At 44.4% G+C, this 17,532-nt stretch overlaps 2 protein-coding genes across 5 annotated transcripts in view; one reads left to right on the forward strand and one right to left on the reverse strand.

The window, feature by feature from the left end:
* TMEM266 (transmembrane protein 266) overlaps window positions 1-15,915 on the forward strand; it is an 83,200-nt gene extending 67,285 nt beyond the window's left edge. For all 4 annotated transcript variants that reach the window (XM_074549518.1, XM_074549517.1, XM_005487796.4 and 1 more), the window contains exons 11-12: window positions 7,518-7,568; window positions 14,890-15,915. In XM_074549518.1, the coding sequence (XP_074405619.1) occupies window positions 7,518-7,568; window positions 14,890-15,449 (611 nt within the window). In that variant the 3' untranslated portion in view covers window positions 15,450-15,915. The remainder of the gene's footprint in view (window positions 1-7,517; window positions 7,569-14,889) is intronic.
* A 154-nt stretch (window positions 15,916-16,069) lies between these two features.
* The window catches only part of ETFA (electron transfer flavoprotein subunit alpha), a 29,123-nt gene continuing 27,660 nt past the window's right edge, over window positions 16,070-17,532 (reverse strand). Inside the window, exons 11-12 of the mRNA XM_074549523.1 lie at window positions 16,987-17,067; window positions 16,070-16,167 (exon numbers count right to left, since the gene is read on the reverse strand). Of these exons, the coding sequence (XP_074405624.1) occupies window positions 16,129-16,167; window positions 16,987-17,067 (120 nt within the window). The 3' untranslated portion in view covers window positions 16,070-16,128. The remainder of the gene's footprint in view (window positions 16,168-16,986; window positions 17,068-17,532) is intronic.

Here is a 17,532-nt window from a genome sequence, read left to right on the forward strand (position 1 = left end):
GAGGAGAATGAGGGACCAGGTCACCTCAGTGTGGAGAGGGAGGCAGCACTTCAAAGCCACCATTCAGCTGTTTGGCACAATACGCTCTGATGTGCTGTTCCTTTATGCTCTGGCAGAACATTAGCCCTGCATACAACACCTGAGGCTGGGGGATGGATGGAATGCCTGTGTTTTTGCCAAATGAAACTTTGTCAGCCTTCAAAAAAATCACTGTCTTCAGAGAGCTCTGAATTCTGCCAAACCAGCAAGCTTGAGTTGGCTAGAGAACATACTGCATGAGAAAATGGGATATTCCATCCCAGGCTAATCTAATTTCCCCCATCTATATTGAACAATGGAAACATTCAGTGCAGAATTCTTCACCATGAAGGGCTGATGGAATAAGAAAGCATTGAGACTTTTTACTCATTTCCCTACCTGGAAGTTTTATGGGACAGTGCATAAGTTAAAGCTCCTCAGGGGCAGCTGTAGCTTGTCTCTGGTATTTACACAGGATTTTGTGCAACCATTTACTACAGCATTCAGTAAAGTGAGTCAGGTAAGCCCAGTATCACATGGTACGTGCAGCACCTCTGCAGATTTGTGTGAGGATACACAGTGACTGCACCAGGGGAGCTCTGTGTGTGCTGGCTCATTTGGCAGTTTTCAATTCCATGTTTTCACCCAGACTTTCCTGCAGATCTCCTGCTCTTTGTATTAAAGTGCCTTAATTGCAGATACAAGACTGGGAGAAGCAACAGCTCTGGTCAGATGGACAGTGGGCTCTGAAGGAGTCCCTTAACTCCCCAGCTTACATTTCATGCCTCCTCCTGAAGGCCAGCCCTGTGCTGATTCTGGGAACCATGAGCTGGGTGCTGCCTCCCACTTCTGTCTCCACAGCGCAGTTCACCAAGAGACCTCCCGACACAGTGGGAACAACACTGTGGAAAATGCATGGATATATGGTATTTCCTAATTAATATGGTAAAGAAGCAGGAATATTTTTCACCTTTAATTTACTTTGAATTGAGGTTTCCATTCTCTTGCCAAGAATTTTATCTCCAGACCAGACAAATGTGAAGGCTGAAAGAGCTTTCAGCCTGCAGGTCAAAGGGGACCAGTATCAACAGCAGGAAACAAACAGAGCCCAGAGAAGGGCAGGGCTGGAGGAGCTGCAAACCCAGGGCAGAGCTCTGACATTTGCTGCGCTCTCAGAGCACTTCAGCTCTGTTTGTGAAGAGCTTGGGCTGAAAGCTGCTGCCTGTGAGTGCACAGCAGCATCACTAATGATGTTCAGGAGCATTGTGGTCAGCCTTGCTCTGAGAGCAGGGAAATACCGAGTGCTCCTTTCTCCTTCCCAGAGATGGTTGCCATTTCACATAATAGCAAATACCATCCTATCTATTAATCTCTAAATTATAAAGGAAGTTCTAAATTATAAAGGAGTTCTTAGCCCATACAGTATGTAACTGGTCATGGTGAGAATAACAGCTAATGTTTTGTTGTTCTGCACAAATCATTTTTAGTGTTTGGTATACAAAGTTCCAGGCTTCAGGGAATGCCAGGTTCACAGTGCCCCCTCTAGCCATTAATACTTCCTTCCAAAATTTATTATACTTTAATCTCTCCCATAACATATGAATTAGAGTCCCTAGTGGAAATTCCTCATTTTCCTGCATATATCATTTCAGTTTTTGAAATCCTACAGTGCTGCCATATTGTAAGATTAATATACCACCCTTCTATTCCTCTGAGCAAGAACCGGAACTTCACATCGCCAGAAACCTTTTTTTAACTGTTCTGAGTCAAATTTCCATTTTTATGGGGTTAGCAATAAGTCTTTTGCTTTGGGGCGATGCTGCAATTTATGATCATGCTTTAAAGAAAAGTAAAGCTTGCCCTCCCCATAGGTACCCACTGTTTTGTAAGTGAAGAAAGTAGGAGACTGGGAGGAGAGCATGAATACTTGTGGAGCTTCAGAGGGCTTCCCTTAACATTATTCATAAGCTGTGTGAGCAGGCAAAGCAGGGCACTGGGAAGGATTTTGTCAGTTGTTCCTTGCAAGGCAGTCTGTGCTGGTTGGATGCTTTTAAACTCTAAGCCAGTTCCTTTGGTGATCATCTGTTAGTGCTCTAAAAGAACCCTGTTAGTACAAAACAATAGATAAAGAATAGTTTATGGTTATTTTCAAATGCTGAAATGTATCTTCTTTGAAGTCCACTCCTGGAAGTGGAGTATCTAAGTGCACACCACTTCAGCTTGACTTCTCTCTAGGTGCCTCTCCCAGGCTTTGTGGTTCTCTGTGCACTGACCATCCAGGCAGGAATCAAAGGAATGAAACCTTAAGCAACACTTAGAGAAATGTGTGTGCAGTTAGTGGAGTCAGGCTCTTGTATTTCACAGTCACAAATGGGTGGGGTAGGAACTGCTCACTCCCAGAAGGGGTGAGCCCACAGTCACGGCTGTGAGGGTGAAGTTGTCTCTCATCATTACTGTGAAGAGGTGTGAAGACATTGCTGACAGGTAGAGGAGCACAGAGCTGGAATGCTTTCCGCTGTCCAGGCCTGCAGCCTCTCAGAAGGATCCCTTTCATGAGCAGATGGTGCTCCCCTGCAGCAGTGATTGCTCTGCCCTCTGCTGCCCTGCCAGACGCCTGCCTGCCTTCTCAAGTGTTACAAGTCTTCTCCTGATTCTCAGATTACAGTTATTTGTTGCCAGTTTATAAGTTTGTTCTTGAATCGTTTTGCTTATTTTTTTCTTATCTTGATGATTGTTTTGGTGGCAGCCATATTCTGCCTTAGCTTTGTATTTCAGACTCAGCCAATGTTGCTGTTTCACAGAGACAAACCCAGGTTGCTCTGAGTTTGCTTCAGGCTGACTGTACTGACCAGCTCAGATGTGGCTCTGCTGATCCATACTCAGGGAACAAGGTTGGGAAGGGCACTGAGAGTCTCCCCCAGGCCATGCTGTGCCCCCTGACACAGAGCTGTGCTGCATCCCAGCCCTGCTCCAGCCAGCTCACAGTGCTCTTGCTGCATCCTCTGCTCAAGTGAGGCCCAAAGCCCCCATTTGTTGTCAGGATTCTGGGTTTGTGTCCCAGCAGCATCTGCTGATCATGGAGCCTGTTGCATACCCCAGGTTTCCTTCTGCACAATGACTTTGACCACAGAATGATTTCTTACATAGAACCAGGCTGAAGCTGTTGCTCTGTTTTCTCTGCAAGCTGAGTTTACAGTTGCTCTCAAGATGGAATATCCATGTGCCCAGGCATCCATCCAGCCTCTGCAGGGACTGGATGTGTGTGTGAATTGAGCAGTGGTGTGACTACTGCAGCTTGCAGTAATGTAGCAATCTGTCTCCAAACCAAAGGCAGGGGAAGTCTCCTGCCAAGTGCCAGCTGGCTGCTCTTGGTTCCTGTTGAAACAGATGAAAGATCTGTTTCTTTAGAAACCTCCTAGTAAAGACTTTTCTGGGAGGAAGCTGGGGTGAGACATTACTCTGAGGACTCACTTCCTCAGTGGGAGGCTGCACAGCAGAAAAAAGAACCTTCCACTTCAGAAAATTCAGCTTCGGGAGACAGAAGCAGTACAACCAATGGCAATAAAAATATTAAATAAAATACTCTAATCATGAAATATTTCAAAATAAAAACCCCTTTTTAAGGCCTTTTCTTGTATGCAGGGGAGTTGCAGATCACTCGTGAAGGCATTGATGAAACAATTAAGGATCACTGTTGAGGCATTATAGAACTGAAGCAGCTCTGCCTTGGGTGGAATGTCATTTATATATTTCACCAAATTTATGAGGTTTTTATGGGGCCGAGAGAGAGAGATTGCAATGTTGTCTCTTGGGTCAGATGAGATTATATGGCACTGTACTCTAAGTAGTTTATTACTCCCTGAGCCATTGCAGTGTGTGTTTGGTGTCCTGCAGGAAAAGAACAAGCAGATAACTTGGAAACCTTCATCAGACAAAATCCAGTGCTTGTCAGACGGATCCTGACTGAGAGCCACACGTTTTTTTAATAACTGGGGTTTGGGCAGCAGGCAGAGCTGGGACTGCACTGCAGTGAGCAGCCTTGCAGGGGGCTGGTTACAGTGCAGGCTGGGTTTGTGTGAGATGGGGCAGCGTCTGAGCAGCCTTCCAGTCAGACATTCCCTCCTGGGGGTGGGATTCTGGTGCTGGAGTCAGCCCCACTGCCCCTTTGTGGTCTCTGCTGCCTCCCCCTTGGAGCTGTCAGCCCACACTGCTTGAGCAAACTCTGCTGTGGCTGCAAAGAACAGCCTGTTCTGCTCCTTCCTTCCTTCTTTCCCTTGCTCTGCTCCTTCCTTCCCTGCTCCTTCCTCCCTTCCCTGCTCTGCTCCTCCCTTCCCTGCTCTGCAGACCTCCCAGCTGAATCCCTCCCCAGGCTCTCTCTCACTGCCTCCATGCTCCCCCTCTGCAGGGAGGGTTGTAGAGAAATCCTTGTTCACCACAGGTTTTCACATGGGGAAGAGCTGCCACACTCTTCCTTTTCAGCTCACACCTTTTGGAAGTTCATCACTAAATTTCCTGTCATCCACATTTCCTTGGGGCCATTTGTTAAGGGTGGATGTGGCACAGAGGGACATGGCTTAGTGGCAGTGTTACTGGTAGGCTCAAAGGGCTTTTCCAACAGAAGAGTTTCTGTGGTTCCTGCTGGTACGTGTAGCAAGAGGATCCCAGTCACCATCCATTGACATTTTCCTAAGATTGCCATTTTCATGGGAATTAGGATGGGAATGCTTTTCCTTTCTGCTTACTGCCAGTTTTTTAGTTTGCTGTAAATGCCATTTGAGTATCCGTATAGCTAAAGATGCACGGTCTGTCTGCTGGAAAAGGAAGTGTAGGTAACATTTCTGTGTATTGGAGGAGATGGATTTATTTCTAGGAAAGGAGAAAAATTAAATCTGGATCCTGAAAATTCTGAGGTGATAGAAACAAAATAATAAAAATAAATAAAATAAGTGCTCAGCCCCCTGTGTAAAAGCTGGTCTTCCCTGCTTGCTCCTACAAACTCCCTGCGTGCCACCAGCTGATCCTGATCCCATGGGAGCCCCACTCCAAGCAGGGACTTCATCTGGGAACCATCACAGTCCCTTCAGCAGTGTTCTGTGCTGCTGGGCACAGCTGTGGCTTTGGGGGTACATTTTATATGCACAGATGGGTGCTTTCAGTTGGGTATTTGTTGCATTATTTTGAACTCCTTTTTCAGCAATGTAAAATATAATGGAAAGTAACTGGAATTGTTCATAACCTTCAATGCCCAAAGCAGCTGAGACTCCCATATGACTCAGATGAGTTTGTTAATTGTCAGTTTGCTTTAATGTAATGATTCAGAAACTTAATCTGTTGTTGAAATATTTATTCTGCTGCTGTTATTTCATTGCTCTTTATTGGTGTTTATTGTAAGAAACTACTTAAGGTTGAATATATGTATTTTATATTTACATACACATGCACACATGGATATATTTATACATATATTTTTAATTTATAGCTAAATAGATCAGCAGTGGTGAGCAATAACATTAATAAAGCCATTCCAAAATGACATTAAAGTAGGCAGCTGGGAGCTCCCCTAGTCTTGTGTACCAGTGATCACACACAGAGCCAGGCCAGGCCAGAGGAGCAGGGGCAGGGCATCTCTGGAGCCCCTCTCCAGGTGTTTGGCAGTGCCCACTGCTCCATACACAGCAGCCTGGTTCTCTGCTGGCTTGGCATGGACACAGCTGCTGTGCTTGGGAGCAGTGCCCTGGTACATTCTGTCAGCTGAGTGTGCAGTCTGGTTTGAGCATTGTTTTTGGGACACAAAAAGCACGTGAGTGACTTCTCCAAGCGTTTCCTGTCTTTGATGCAAAGTGTCCTGGCTTTTGGAGAGGCTGTACTGGGAGCACCCAAGGCCCCTGTTGGTGGCTTTTGTCAGGTGCCAGGGGGTGACCCTCATCCAGCCAAAGTGCTGTGCTGTTTTCCTTTGTCTGCTTAGAATTGGACTCCAAGATGCTGAAAGTGCCCTGCCAGAAGTGCAGCTCCAGAGGCATTCTCTGAACCAGAACCTGTGTCTGTAGCTGGCAGATTTGGTGGCACTGAGAGTATCAATTATGCACGACTGAAATGAAGTGTATTTTAGTAGCAGATAGCTGAAAAGCCTTGCAATGTACTCCTAATTCAGTGGCATTGCCCTGAGCTACTCTGAGGCCTCTTTTTTAAACTCAGACATTAGCACAAAGCACACCTCTGACTGCAGGCATTTAAAGATCAACAAGGGCCGAAAAAGCTTTTAAGATCCAATGAAACCAGGAAAACAACGACATTTCCTTTCAGTGTCAGGTTAGATTGCCTTCTTATGAGTGCAGCTATTTCAGGTACAGAGTGCTTGGTGGTTTGGGTCTTGTTGTGTGAGGAGAGTGTTCCCCAGAAAACATCTGTTTCTTTCACCTGCAAACCGCAATGTGCTGTGATGAGGCAGGACTGCAGCCACAGAGACCCAGGGGGACGAAGGAAATCTGGCTCAAAGGGATGAGCACGGCTTTCTGAAACATGGTATCAAAAAGAGCACTTAAAAGGAGAGAGTGCTTTTAGAGCACAGATACACCACAAATTGGGCAGGTCAGGTTGCCTGGAAGCCTGAGTTCTCTGGGCCTGCTGGTACTGTTTCTAAGCACTGTTTTGCCTTCACTCAGAACAAGAGAACTGTATGGTTTTTTCCACAATGGTAAAATGTTCTGCTTTTCCACAAGATAACAGTAAATCCCCCTGTCATCTGTAGCATCTAAAATCTGTACAGGCAATAGAGCTGCTGCTTTCCATTCTGTGGTCACATCTTCATTTTTAATTCACTGTTGAAGTTCAAGTGTAGCTCTCATGCATGTACTACAGGTTTAGTATTACACCCTTGATTAGTAAAACTATTTATAGTAGTTTTTAAGCCAACAGATCGTGTAATGTTAATATTATGCTGTATACTTATATGCATGTGTTTTATGCACCAAAATAACTCTTCATTCATTCAAAATGGAAAAGAAGTGACATTATCTTAGAAGGTAGGGAATTACACATTAAAATCATACATGGTGCCTCCCTTTCTCCTGTGGGGAAGGAGGTGACTTGGGGATGTCAGTGTGCAGCAGCAATGGCTCTGTCTGTGCTGGTGCCCTTGGGTCAGCCTGTCAGGATAAATCCAGGTTCATCTGTGTGCCCTGGCTGACCAGGGAAAGGCCAGGGTTGTGTTTGTCTGCACAGAGCAAGGGGAATGGCCTGCCCTGTGTCAGCCTCTGGAAAGATCACAGAGCACCTTTCCTTTGGAGCCCAGAGTGCCTCATTCCCAGGCTGGTGCTGCAGAGGACTGTGACAAAGGATAATCCAGTCCCTGTGCTGTGTCATGCACACAGGCCTTGTGGCCTAAAAATCCAGAGCAAGTGGCTCTGGGCATGCAGGGAGAGAAAAGCTTTCCACGGGGTGAGATTCAGCCATGTACTGAAATAAATGCTCTTCTAAGGGCTGCTTTTCTGTTCTTTCAGAGGATGACATGAACAATTACATCAGTCGATACTACAACGAGCCCAGCAGTGGTGAGTGTTGCTCACAAACACAAACGTGAGTGGTTTGTTTGCATTGCCTCGTGTGCTGTGAACCAGGTGAGAATGAGCAGTGCTGTAGATCTGTCCTGGAAATGAAACCCACCACAGAGCCTTCTGCTTTGGTCCATGGAAGTGTGTGCCAGCAGTCATGCTCTGCAAGGCCCCAAGTTTGCTCTTGTAAACTTGTGTAGGTAACTCAGGATAGTTCAGAGATCTGGCAGGGGCTAATTCCCTGTAGCTGGGCTGTCCAGCTCACAGAGCACTTCAAATGGATCTGAGGATGAACGGTAGGGACAAAATAAATGAAGAGAAAAGAAGTGGGGAGACAGCTTAGCCCAGCACCATGCTGGGAACCTTTCAGAAAGGTTAAACTGAATGGTGGGAAACCTCAGCAGCTGGGCCTGACCCAAGGGCAGCCTTCAAATGGATGTTCCTGGCAGGAGTCCTGCTGGCAGGGGAGGTTCCTGCCGTGCTGGGGGCTCTGCACAGCCCTGCTGGGCAGAATGGGGGCCTCTGCCCCTGCTGGGGGCTCTGCAGTGCCCCAGCCCTGCCCAGCCGGGGCTGGCCGTGCTCTGGCTGCCGGCACAGCAGGGCAGGGGAGCTGAGGAAGGCAGGCTCTGACAGGTGGGGGTGTGCACACCCCCCTTATGAATATAACATTTTGTATATATATTAAAATGTGTGTGCTTAAATATAATGTGTTATAACTATATCTCCACATACACATCCCCATATATATATATATATATATATATATATATATATATATATATATATATATATATACAGACAGGGTTAGAGAAAAGAAAACTAAGTGTGTGTGCCTGCATATGCATGTAGATAGAATATACACAAGGTGTGTATGTATATATATACATATATATGCATTTATGTGTGTATATATACATAAGTAGAATGTATGACATAATTTATATGTAGTATGCATACATAGTGAAATATATGTGTATATATAGATACATTTCTCTATATAAGGATATGCCTAGTATATATACAATATATGTGTATGTATATAAATCTATACTGTATTCTGTATATCCATATATATAGATATACATATCTGTATACACACACAAACCCAGATGCATATACATGGATAAAGATATAAGTAAACATACACTTGTTTGTACATGTATATATGTAATGTATCATATATGTCTCTCCAAACATACACACATCCCCATACGGGTATTATGTAAGCAGATTTATACACATATAAAGGTATTTTTGATTTTGTGTCTACATATCTAAATATAAAGACGTGGGAAAGACTGTGTCTCTGTACATACTGAGATATTTTATTAGCATGCATATATTAAATGTAGAAGGGAGTGTGAGAGGAGAGATGGTCAGAATATATGTGTATATACCATAGAAACACGTGTATATATTAGAGGGATGAAAATATCTCTCTGTATAATGTATTATATATCTTTAATCCTGTATATAAATGGAAGTAGATTCATATGGAACTGAGGCTACATAACTACTAACCAGAAGCAGAAGGGAGTGTGAGTGTCTGGTTGTAAGCCCAGCTGGCATTCAGTGGGATCCCGGCAGGCTGGAGAGGGAAGCTCCTGAACACTCCCAGCACTCAGTGGGGCCAAGGGGAAGCCTGGCCCTGTCCCCGGGCACTCCCCAGCAGGAGCCCCGGCCGGGGATCAAGAGCAGCTCTGAGGAAAGGACCTGGAGCTGCCATCCCCGCCCTGCCCCACCTGCACAGCCGGCCCAGCTCTGGCCCTGACAGGATCAGCATCAGGATCAGCTCAGCCCCACCTGCAGAGCCGGCCCCATCAGGATCAGCATCAGCAAGACGTGGAGTTGCTGTAGAGTCCGAGGAGGCCCCGGAGCTGCCCTGGGCCCGGATGGCAGCGCTGCTGGGACAAGGCCCTGGCACAGCCCTGTGGCAGTGCCCAGAGCCAGGCTGAGCACCCTGGGATGGGGAAGGTGTCCCTGCCATGGCAGGGGTGGCTCTAGGTGGGCTAGAACCACCAACCCAAACCATTCAGTGACTCCGTGAGCACAAGGATATTGTATTGAATATCTACACTGTGTCATTGGGCAGATAGATGTGCTTGCTGAGGACGGCTTTTGTGTAGGTTCATCGATCAGGATATGTGCATATGGCTGCAGTATCGTCACAGATATTTAAAGATCTGTAAAGGCATTTGTACATGTTTGTGTCCATAGATTTATGTTTTATATGCATTACATTTATATGTGTGTGCATATAGAGCTGTAATGTATGGTGTATCTATAGCCACAGGCATAGATGGAGAGCTGTGTGCTTGGATGTGACTGTCTAGTCCAAATATACATACATGCAGTCTGTACACAGTCCATGTAAAGATACTTTCAGTGTGGCATGCATGTATGTCTATCCCATATATATGGGGATAGACACATATTTATAGATGTGTAAGAGAAACTGTATATTCAGATTTTTTATATCTTAGGCCTTATAAATCAAGGGAGTGTGAATGGCTATATACATGTATTTTTAATATGTATCATATGTATGTCATAAATATGGATCTATCTCTGTATCATGTATATTATATATTATATTATATTATATTATATTATATTATATTATATTATATTATATTATATTATATTATATTATATTATATTATATTATATTATATTATATTATATTATATTATTAATGTGTGTATATATAAATACCCCACATAGACACAAACGGGAAAAAGTGTCTATATATTTTATTTTAAAACATAATTATACATATATTTTAGAATGGTGTATGACTGTCTGCATATGCATCTCTTTTTAATCTATTTTATGCATGTTATGTGTATATCTTACAAAACAATATATACTTGTTTATCTATAATTATATAACCACATGGAATTTTATATAGAGGCTTATCCTATATCTGCATAAATGTATAGAAGCTATTTATGCATGTATATGCAGACAGATAGAAAGACAGGTAAAGATCTGTGTACTGCTTTAGTATTTTGTATATGTATAAATACAAGTAAAGATACATATATACATACAGGGAGAGATATATGTGGGTAGGCATGTGAGAGCCTGTTTAAATATGTATATGGTTTATACATTAGAAAGGACATGAGTGTATATATAGAGACATATACAGAATATGTGTACATATGTAGATATATTATGAAGGGGAAACATAGAGAAACATATGCATAGAGATAATTCCCTCTAAAAATATGGATGTCTATATATAAAGCTATGTATATGGGCATATAAAGTCTGTACGTATGTATGTGTGAGAGAGAACGTCTATGCATCCATAGACACATGAATTATACAGAGAGCTATTTAAAAAATGTACACACATGCATATAGAGGTATAAAGGATTGATTTTATTCGTGTCTATCCCTCTACGCACGTCCCCAAGCTCTACAGGACTGTCTAAAAAGATGTATGAATCTATACATAGGTGTAGGGTATGTAAAAAGGGAAAGGTGTGAGGGACCATGTCTGTGAATATACATACATAATGTGTGTTCGCATATAGCAATGATGTATTTCATATTTGTATCCCTGTATATATACATTCCACATATGCATGTATGTGAGTCTGTGTGTATGTCAGCATTACAGATATATACATTGTATCCTATGTATGGGGCAGATACACACGTATATTCCCCCATCTCTGTGGATAAATGAATATGTAAATTTGGGGGAGACACCCTGTATATACCTATGTATTTTATTTTATTTTGTGTGTGTGTGTGTGTATACAGAGATATGTACGCAGGTGTATGGTAATGTTTATAGATGTATATTCCCCAATATACATTGAGAGACATTAAAAGGGGGCGGCAATATACTTTTACATGTATAATATGTGTCATTGGTGTTGTGTATAATGTACTATATATGTATATCCTTATAGCTGCAGTCGCTGTGTATGTACACACAAATTTATAGGTGTGTATATGTGTGTGTGTGTATGTACATACACTGACATATGTGGGGATTTGTGTTCTATTTAAGGAAAGCAGAGGGAGTGTTGTGTGTTCCATGTACCAAAAGTCCATATGACTGTATGCTATATTTTACAGGGGACTCTTCATCCATGTACACATTGCCTGTATGATTGTGTACAAGACCCTCTGTGTGTGTGCCTATATATATATGGTATATGGTATATACAGGCATATCCTATTTATTTACAGATGTGTGTGTGTGTATATATATACACAGGTCCCTTGATATTAACCCCCATTACACAAATAGCAATAAAGGCATGTCTAAGTTCTCACGTAAAGTTACAATGTATTTTTAATATATATTTGTATATAAATACATGCATCTTATAAATAAATATACACACATAGAGAGGTGGGGTCTTAGTTGTTTAGTAATAAATAATTATATATATTTAAGGGTGGGTTATGTATTAGAGTGTATATGTGTGTGTATATATATATGAGTGTGTGTGTACCATATTCTGTATGGAGCTCATGTATGCACATATTGCCCATATCTGTATGGAGACATCTAAGGATTATGTGTATAAAAAAGGGAGAGGGGGAGACAGACTGCATGTGTGTAGCAGTGTGTCCTACAGAACATGTATGTGCATGTATGTACAGGTGTACAGCACTGTTAATGTTTGTTGATTTCCCTGTGTACCCCTGAATTCCTGTGTTGTTCTCTAACAAGGTGTGTCGGTACACACACCTCACTGGCTGTGGCTAACACGTATCACACGTAACACGTGTGTGTCTGGGTGTGCAGGTGTGGCTGCAGTGCATATCCTGATCTATACATTGTCCTTGTATGTGCACACGGTGACACATCTGTGCATTGCTACACGAGTCAGGCTGTGCAGCTGCCCACAACAACTGGATGGAGTTAAAGAGGGCTACATAGTGCATCTATAAAATGGCTGCATAGAGGTAGGAATGATGCATTGTTATTGGAGGGAGGGGCCATGCACTACAGTGTGTGTGCACCTATATGCAGTTTATTATATAGTATGTATTTTATATTGTATATTATACACACACACACACTCCCCACATCTGTATGGAGAAGTCTATGCAGGTATAGGCTATATGGATTTAAACTGGGGCAGGCATATCTATGTAGGTGCAGATTGTATTACACATAGATATGTATACATCCCATAATAAATTTTGCTGTCTATTAAAGGGTGTTTCTATATAATTTAAAACATGTATAAAGACTGGAGGTGTCATGTAGAGCTATAGAGTTATACATGTGTTATATGTATATATTATTTGATACACGGTTGATATATATTCCTGTATATACATTCCAGATTTATATATACACACCATAAGACATAAATAGTCATACACAAAGGTAAGTATACATGCGTGTAATTGCATACATTCTATTTAAAGTGTAACAATTACATTTTCAAAGGAGGAGAACAACAACTGTCCTATAGGTAGTACATATATATGGTTTTATATATCTCTGCCTAAGCATACACACACACACAGACACACGGCTATGTATGTAGAAAATGTACATATATGTGTATAGGTCTAATGTATTACATATGGGTCATTTATATATATATATATATATACACACATACTTATATACATATATATATATATACACATATATATGTATGTGTGTGTGTGTATATATATATATATATATATATATATGCACAGATGTAGCTCTTCCCCATATCTGTATGCTTTATATATAAAGATTAGGTATGTATAAAATTAAGTGGGTGAGACTGTGTAGATACACCTATGTGTTATATATGGGTACATGTGCACATGTGTAGAGAGAGGCATGTATTATTATATATTGGTATGTATCGCCAGAGCCCCATAACATACTTGGAAAGCTGCTAAAAAGTACGTGTGTATATATATTCACATAGATGTACATATCAAAAGACTAAAAGGGGGAAGGGGTGTTCATGTATAGGTAAAATGTATTCTGTATGTCTCTTTAACTGTGTTCCCCAGCCATACACACACAGAGTGAGAAATCTATGTATTTATATTTAAAGGTAAGTATACGTGTGAGTGAAAGCACAGGTGTTTTCTATTTATAGATAATTCTATGTATTTAAAGGGAGGCATGTATTATTAGTCTATATATTATATGCATATGCACTGTATCATATATGGATCTCTATATAGTCTAAAGATATGTTTATAAATAAAAAAATATATCAATAAAATATGTCCATGAAGTTCTGGCATAGTCTGCCCAGCAAGGTGGTGCAGTCACCATCCCTGGATGTGGCACTGGGTGCCAGGGTTTAGTTGAGATGTTTCAGCTGGGTGGACTCGATGATCTTGAAGGTCTCTCCCAGCCTGGTGATTCTGTGATAAACAGCTATGTAACTACAGAGGGAGGGTCCTCTACAGGTATCATCTCCTACATATAGATCTAGCCAATAAATATACATACAGAGAAGTATGTACACATTCCTGTAGAAAGGTAGAGGGGTTGTATATATTTTATTTAGTGGTAGACAGCTGTCTGCCTTTCAAGGGGCCACTGTATCTTGTGTGTGTATAACAAAAGGTCTGTGTACAATGAATTCCATATGGGGCTCATAGAGATATAATCCCTCATCTCTGTATCTAAAGGCCATGTATATATAAAATAGGGTGGGGAGGGGGTGCACCTGTGTATTGTATGTAATAAATGTGTATGTTCATGTATGTATGTACCTGTACATGCAGGTATGTAGCATTAGGGATGGCTGTGTATCCCTGCCTGTACAGCCCCAGCATAGGTACAGGAGATACATAAAAGGCATGTGTGCATCATTTAAAGACTGGCTCAAGAGAGGAGTGCTGTTGATGTGTAGGTATAAATGTGTGTGTATCTGTATATCCATGTGGGCACACACCCACATACAGAAAAATGAGTACAATTTGGGGGGGTTGCATGCTGTGCAGCAGTAGCTGCTAATTCCAGGTATTTAAGGGAGGTACCTATTGCCTTTCCATGTACACACGAGGCAAAATGGATGCAGATGCAGTTTCTTATGCACATGTACACACTAGCTATATGACTGAAGCTCTAGGGGTTGGTCTATATACACACACAGGTCTAGGCATACAGTCTATCTCTATAAACAAACAGAGAAAAGGGCTGCCTTGCTGACTATCTGTATATATTACATACACGTGTATGGCTCAGGGGGGTCTCTGTGCTATGTGGGTGTCTCGGATGGCCATGTCCCCATCCCTGTAGGTACAGAGCGTTGCACATGGCATTGCTCTCGCTCTCTGTACCCTCTCAGCCACCTCTGTGCTCTGTCCCTGCAGACAGCGGAGTCCCCGATGCCGCCATCTGCGTGGTGACCACGGCCGCCATAGACGTGCACCGGCCCAACATCTCGTCGGAGCTGTTCACGGTGGAGGTGCCGCTGCGCCTGGGCAGCACGGGCACCTCGGCCAGCCTCACATCGGGCAGCGCCTCTCGCTCCACGGCCAGCTCGGGCACGCGGGGCTGCAGCGAGAGCAGCCCGACCCTGGGCTCGTCCCCGGACTGCAGCGCGGCCTGCGAGGAGCCCCGGGCCCCGCTGGCGCCCGCCCGGCAGCGGGCGGTGCAGGAGCTGCTCTCGTCCCTGTCGGAGGAGGCGTGCCTGGCGCAGAAGGGGCTGGATCCCGTCAACCTGAAGCTGCCCAGCCCGGCCGGCTCGGTGGGGGCCAGCCCCGACCTGGGCCACCGGCTCAGCGTCTACAACCGCAGGAACCAGGAGAGCCTTGATGTCTTCCAGCTCAAGCCGCTCCTCGACTGCCCCCAGGGTGCCCCAACGATCGAGGAGAAGTACGGGGCGCTGGGGCCCCCAGAGCCACAGCTGGGCAGGGTTCCCGAGGCATAGGGCCCACCTGGGGCATGGGGACTCCTGCGGGGACACGCTCACCACGCTGGCCATGGGGCTGCCACATGGAGCTGAGGTGGCGGTGCTGAAGACACCTGTGGCATCTGCTGCAATGGCCACCAGCCTAGGGCGAGGCCAGCATGGCCTCTGCTCCCCTGTGCCTGTGGCACATGACCTACCTGCCCTGCCACCAGCTCTGGGCCAGCTGGGACCTACAGTGGCCATCTGGGAACAATGGACCCTCCAGCACTGTTAGGGCAGTATGGACCCACAGGGCCTGGAGGGACAAACAGCCTGTGCCGGGAACACCGTGGAACTTCCACCGGTCCAGGGCCAGCACGAGCCCCATGGTGCCAGGGGCAGGACAGAGCTGCTGGACAGCTTGGGCCCAGCCTGACCCTGCCCAGGGGCTGAGCGTGACTGGGAGGGGTGTGGAGATGGGAATAAACACTGACAAACCCATGCAGCCTCCTGCCTTGCTGTGCTCTTGCCTTCTCTTACCTGCTTTCCCTGTCTTGCTTTCTTCCACCCCAGCACTCCATGTGCCATGCAACTGACCACCAAAAAAACCCCAACACAAAAAACAACCATCCCAGCACCGCAGTGACCGACCCCACCTCTTTCCAGTAAAATCTTTTATTTGCCCTTACTCCACAGTGCCAGGTCCCGTCACCAGCACTCACTTCTTCTTCAGGAGCTTCGTCATCTCCGGCACCGCCTGCAAACACCAGTGCCAGGGTAGTGCACGTTCCCCTCTGACCCCCACAGAGTGACCCTGTGCAGTTCCCTGCCCTGCACTTACACTGCCCACCCTCCCACCCAGCACAGCACTCCAGGCTCACAGCACTCCCCACTTCACTCCTGCTGAATAAAGCCTCTTAATTATTTAAGAGAGCTACATTTCCATTAGGTGGAAATAATGCATTCGTACAAAATTTATTAAGGAAATTGTCTACATGGTGTTTCTTCAGAATGTGACTTTGTCTCAGGCTCACAAAGAGGCCCGTGCTCACCACGGAGCCAGCGGGCATCATTTCAGGAATGGCATTAAGTGCTGGCAGAGTTTCTGCCCGTGCCTCCACAGAGCCACTCCCGCCACTCACACGTGTGGCCACACACAGGCACTGGGACAGGGCTGGCTCAGAGCTCCAGAGGGAACTGCAAGCTCCTCCTGGGCATCAGCCTGTGAGGCAGCAAGCCCAGGCAGAAATAATCACACCTGCTGCCAACTCTCTACTTCCAAACTTTGTGAAGCTTAAAAATACATGCAAGCACCTCTGTGTGGTCATTTCCAAAGTGGTTCAACCTCAGGAAACCAGAACTGAGGGAACTGAGGCAGGCTGGCTGTGACACCCCCCCAACACAACCTACTTTCAGGGATTTGATTTTAAGCATGCAAATCATGACATCAGAAAGCTAATCTTTAAACAACAAACACCCTCACACAGACATGGTTAACACTCATTGGATTGTATTATGTATATATAAGCCCCTGTCAGCTCTCCCAAAGTTACCCTTACATGAAGTTTAGCCTCACCTGAAATAAGTCTGCTACCAGTCCATAGTCTGCCACTTGGAAAATTGGAGCTTCTGGGTCCTTATTAATAGCAACAATGGTCTGCAAGCAAAGTTAAAGCACCATATGAATCTCTAGATTGATCATCCTCTGGGGCTGGATTACAGGGCCAGGTCTTAGCCAGGAAATGGGCTGTATTCTCTCCAAGCCCCCAGAAGCAGAACATTTATCTGGGCATTTAATATTTTTCCATCTCAAAAACAAGCGCCTCCTTCCCTCCACATACACCACGATCCCCCTGAAAAAAACCTGCACACATCCTTCCTTCCCTGCTCATCATACACATCTCTTCTATCCTTCCCTGTAGAAAAGCCTAGAAAAAAATTTACTACAAAGGATTATCTGCACATTCTAAGCTGCACCACTGCAGAACAAACCGGAGGCAGCAGTTACAACAAGCACAATACAGCCCTGCCCAAAGGCCTCTGTACTTACAATGGGACAGCATTTAGTTTGTCACACAGTAGAAAACAGCACAACAAATCCCCACACAATGATCCAGAAAAC

This window comes from Zonotrichia albicollis, chromosome 11 (genome assembly GCF_047830755.1).
Source record: "Zonotrichia albicollis isolate bZonAlb1 chromosome 11, bZonAlb1.hap1, whole genome shotgun sequence".
Classification (NCBI taxonomy): Eukaryota; Metazoa; Chordata; class Aves; order Passeriformes; family Passerellidae; genus Zonotrichia; species Zonotrichia albicollis.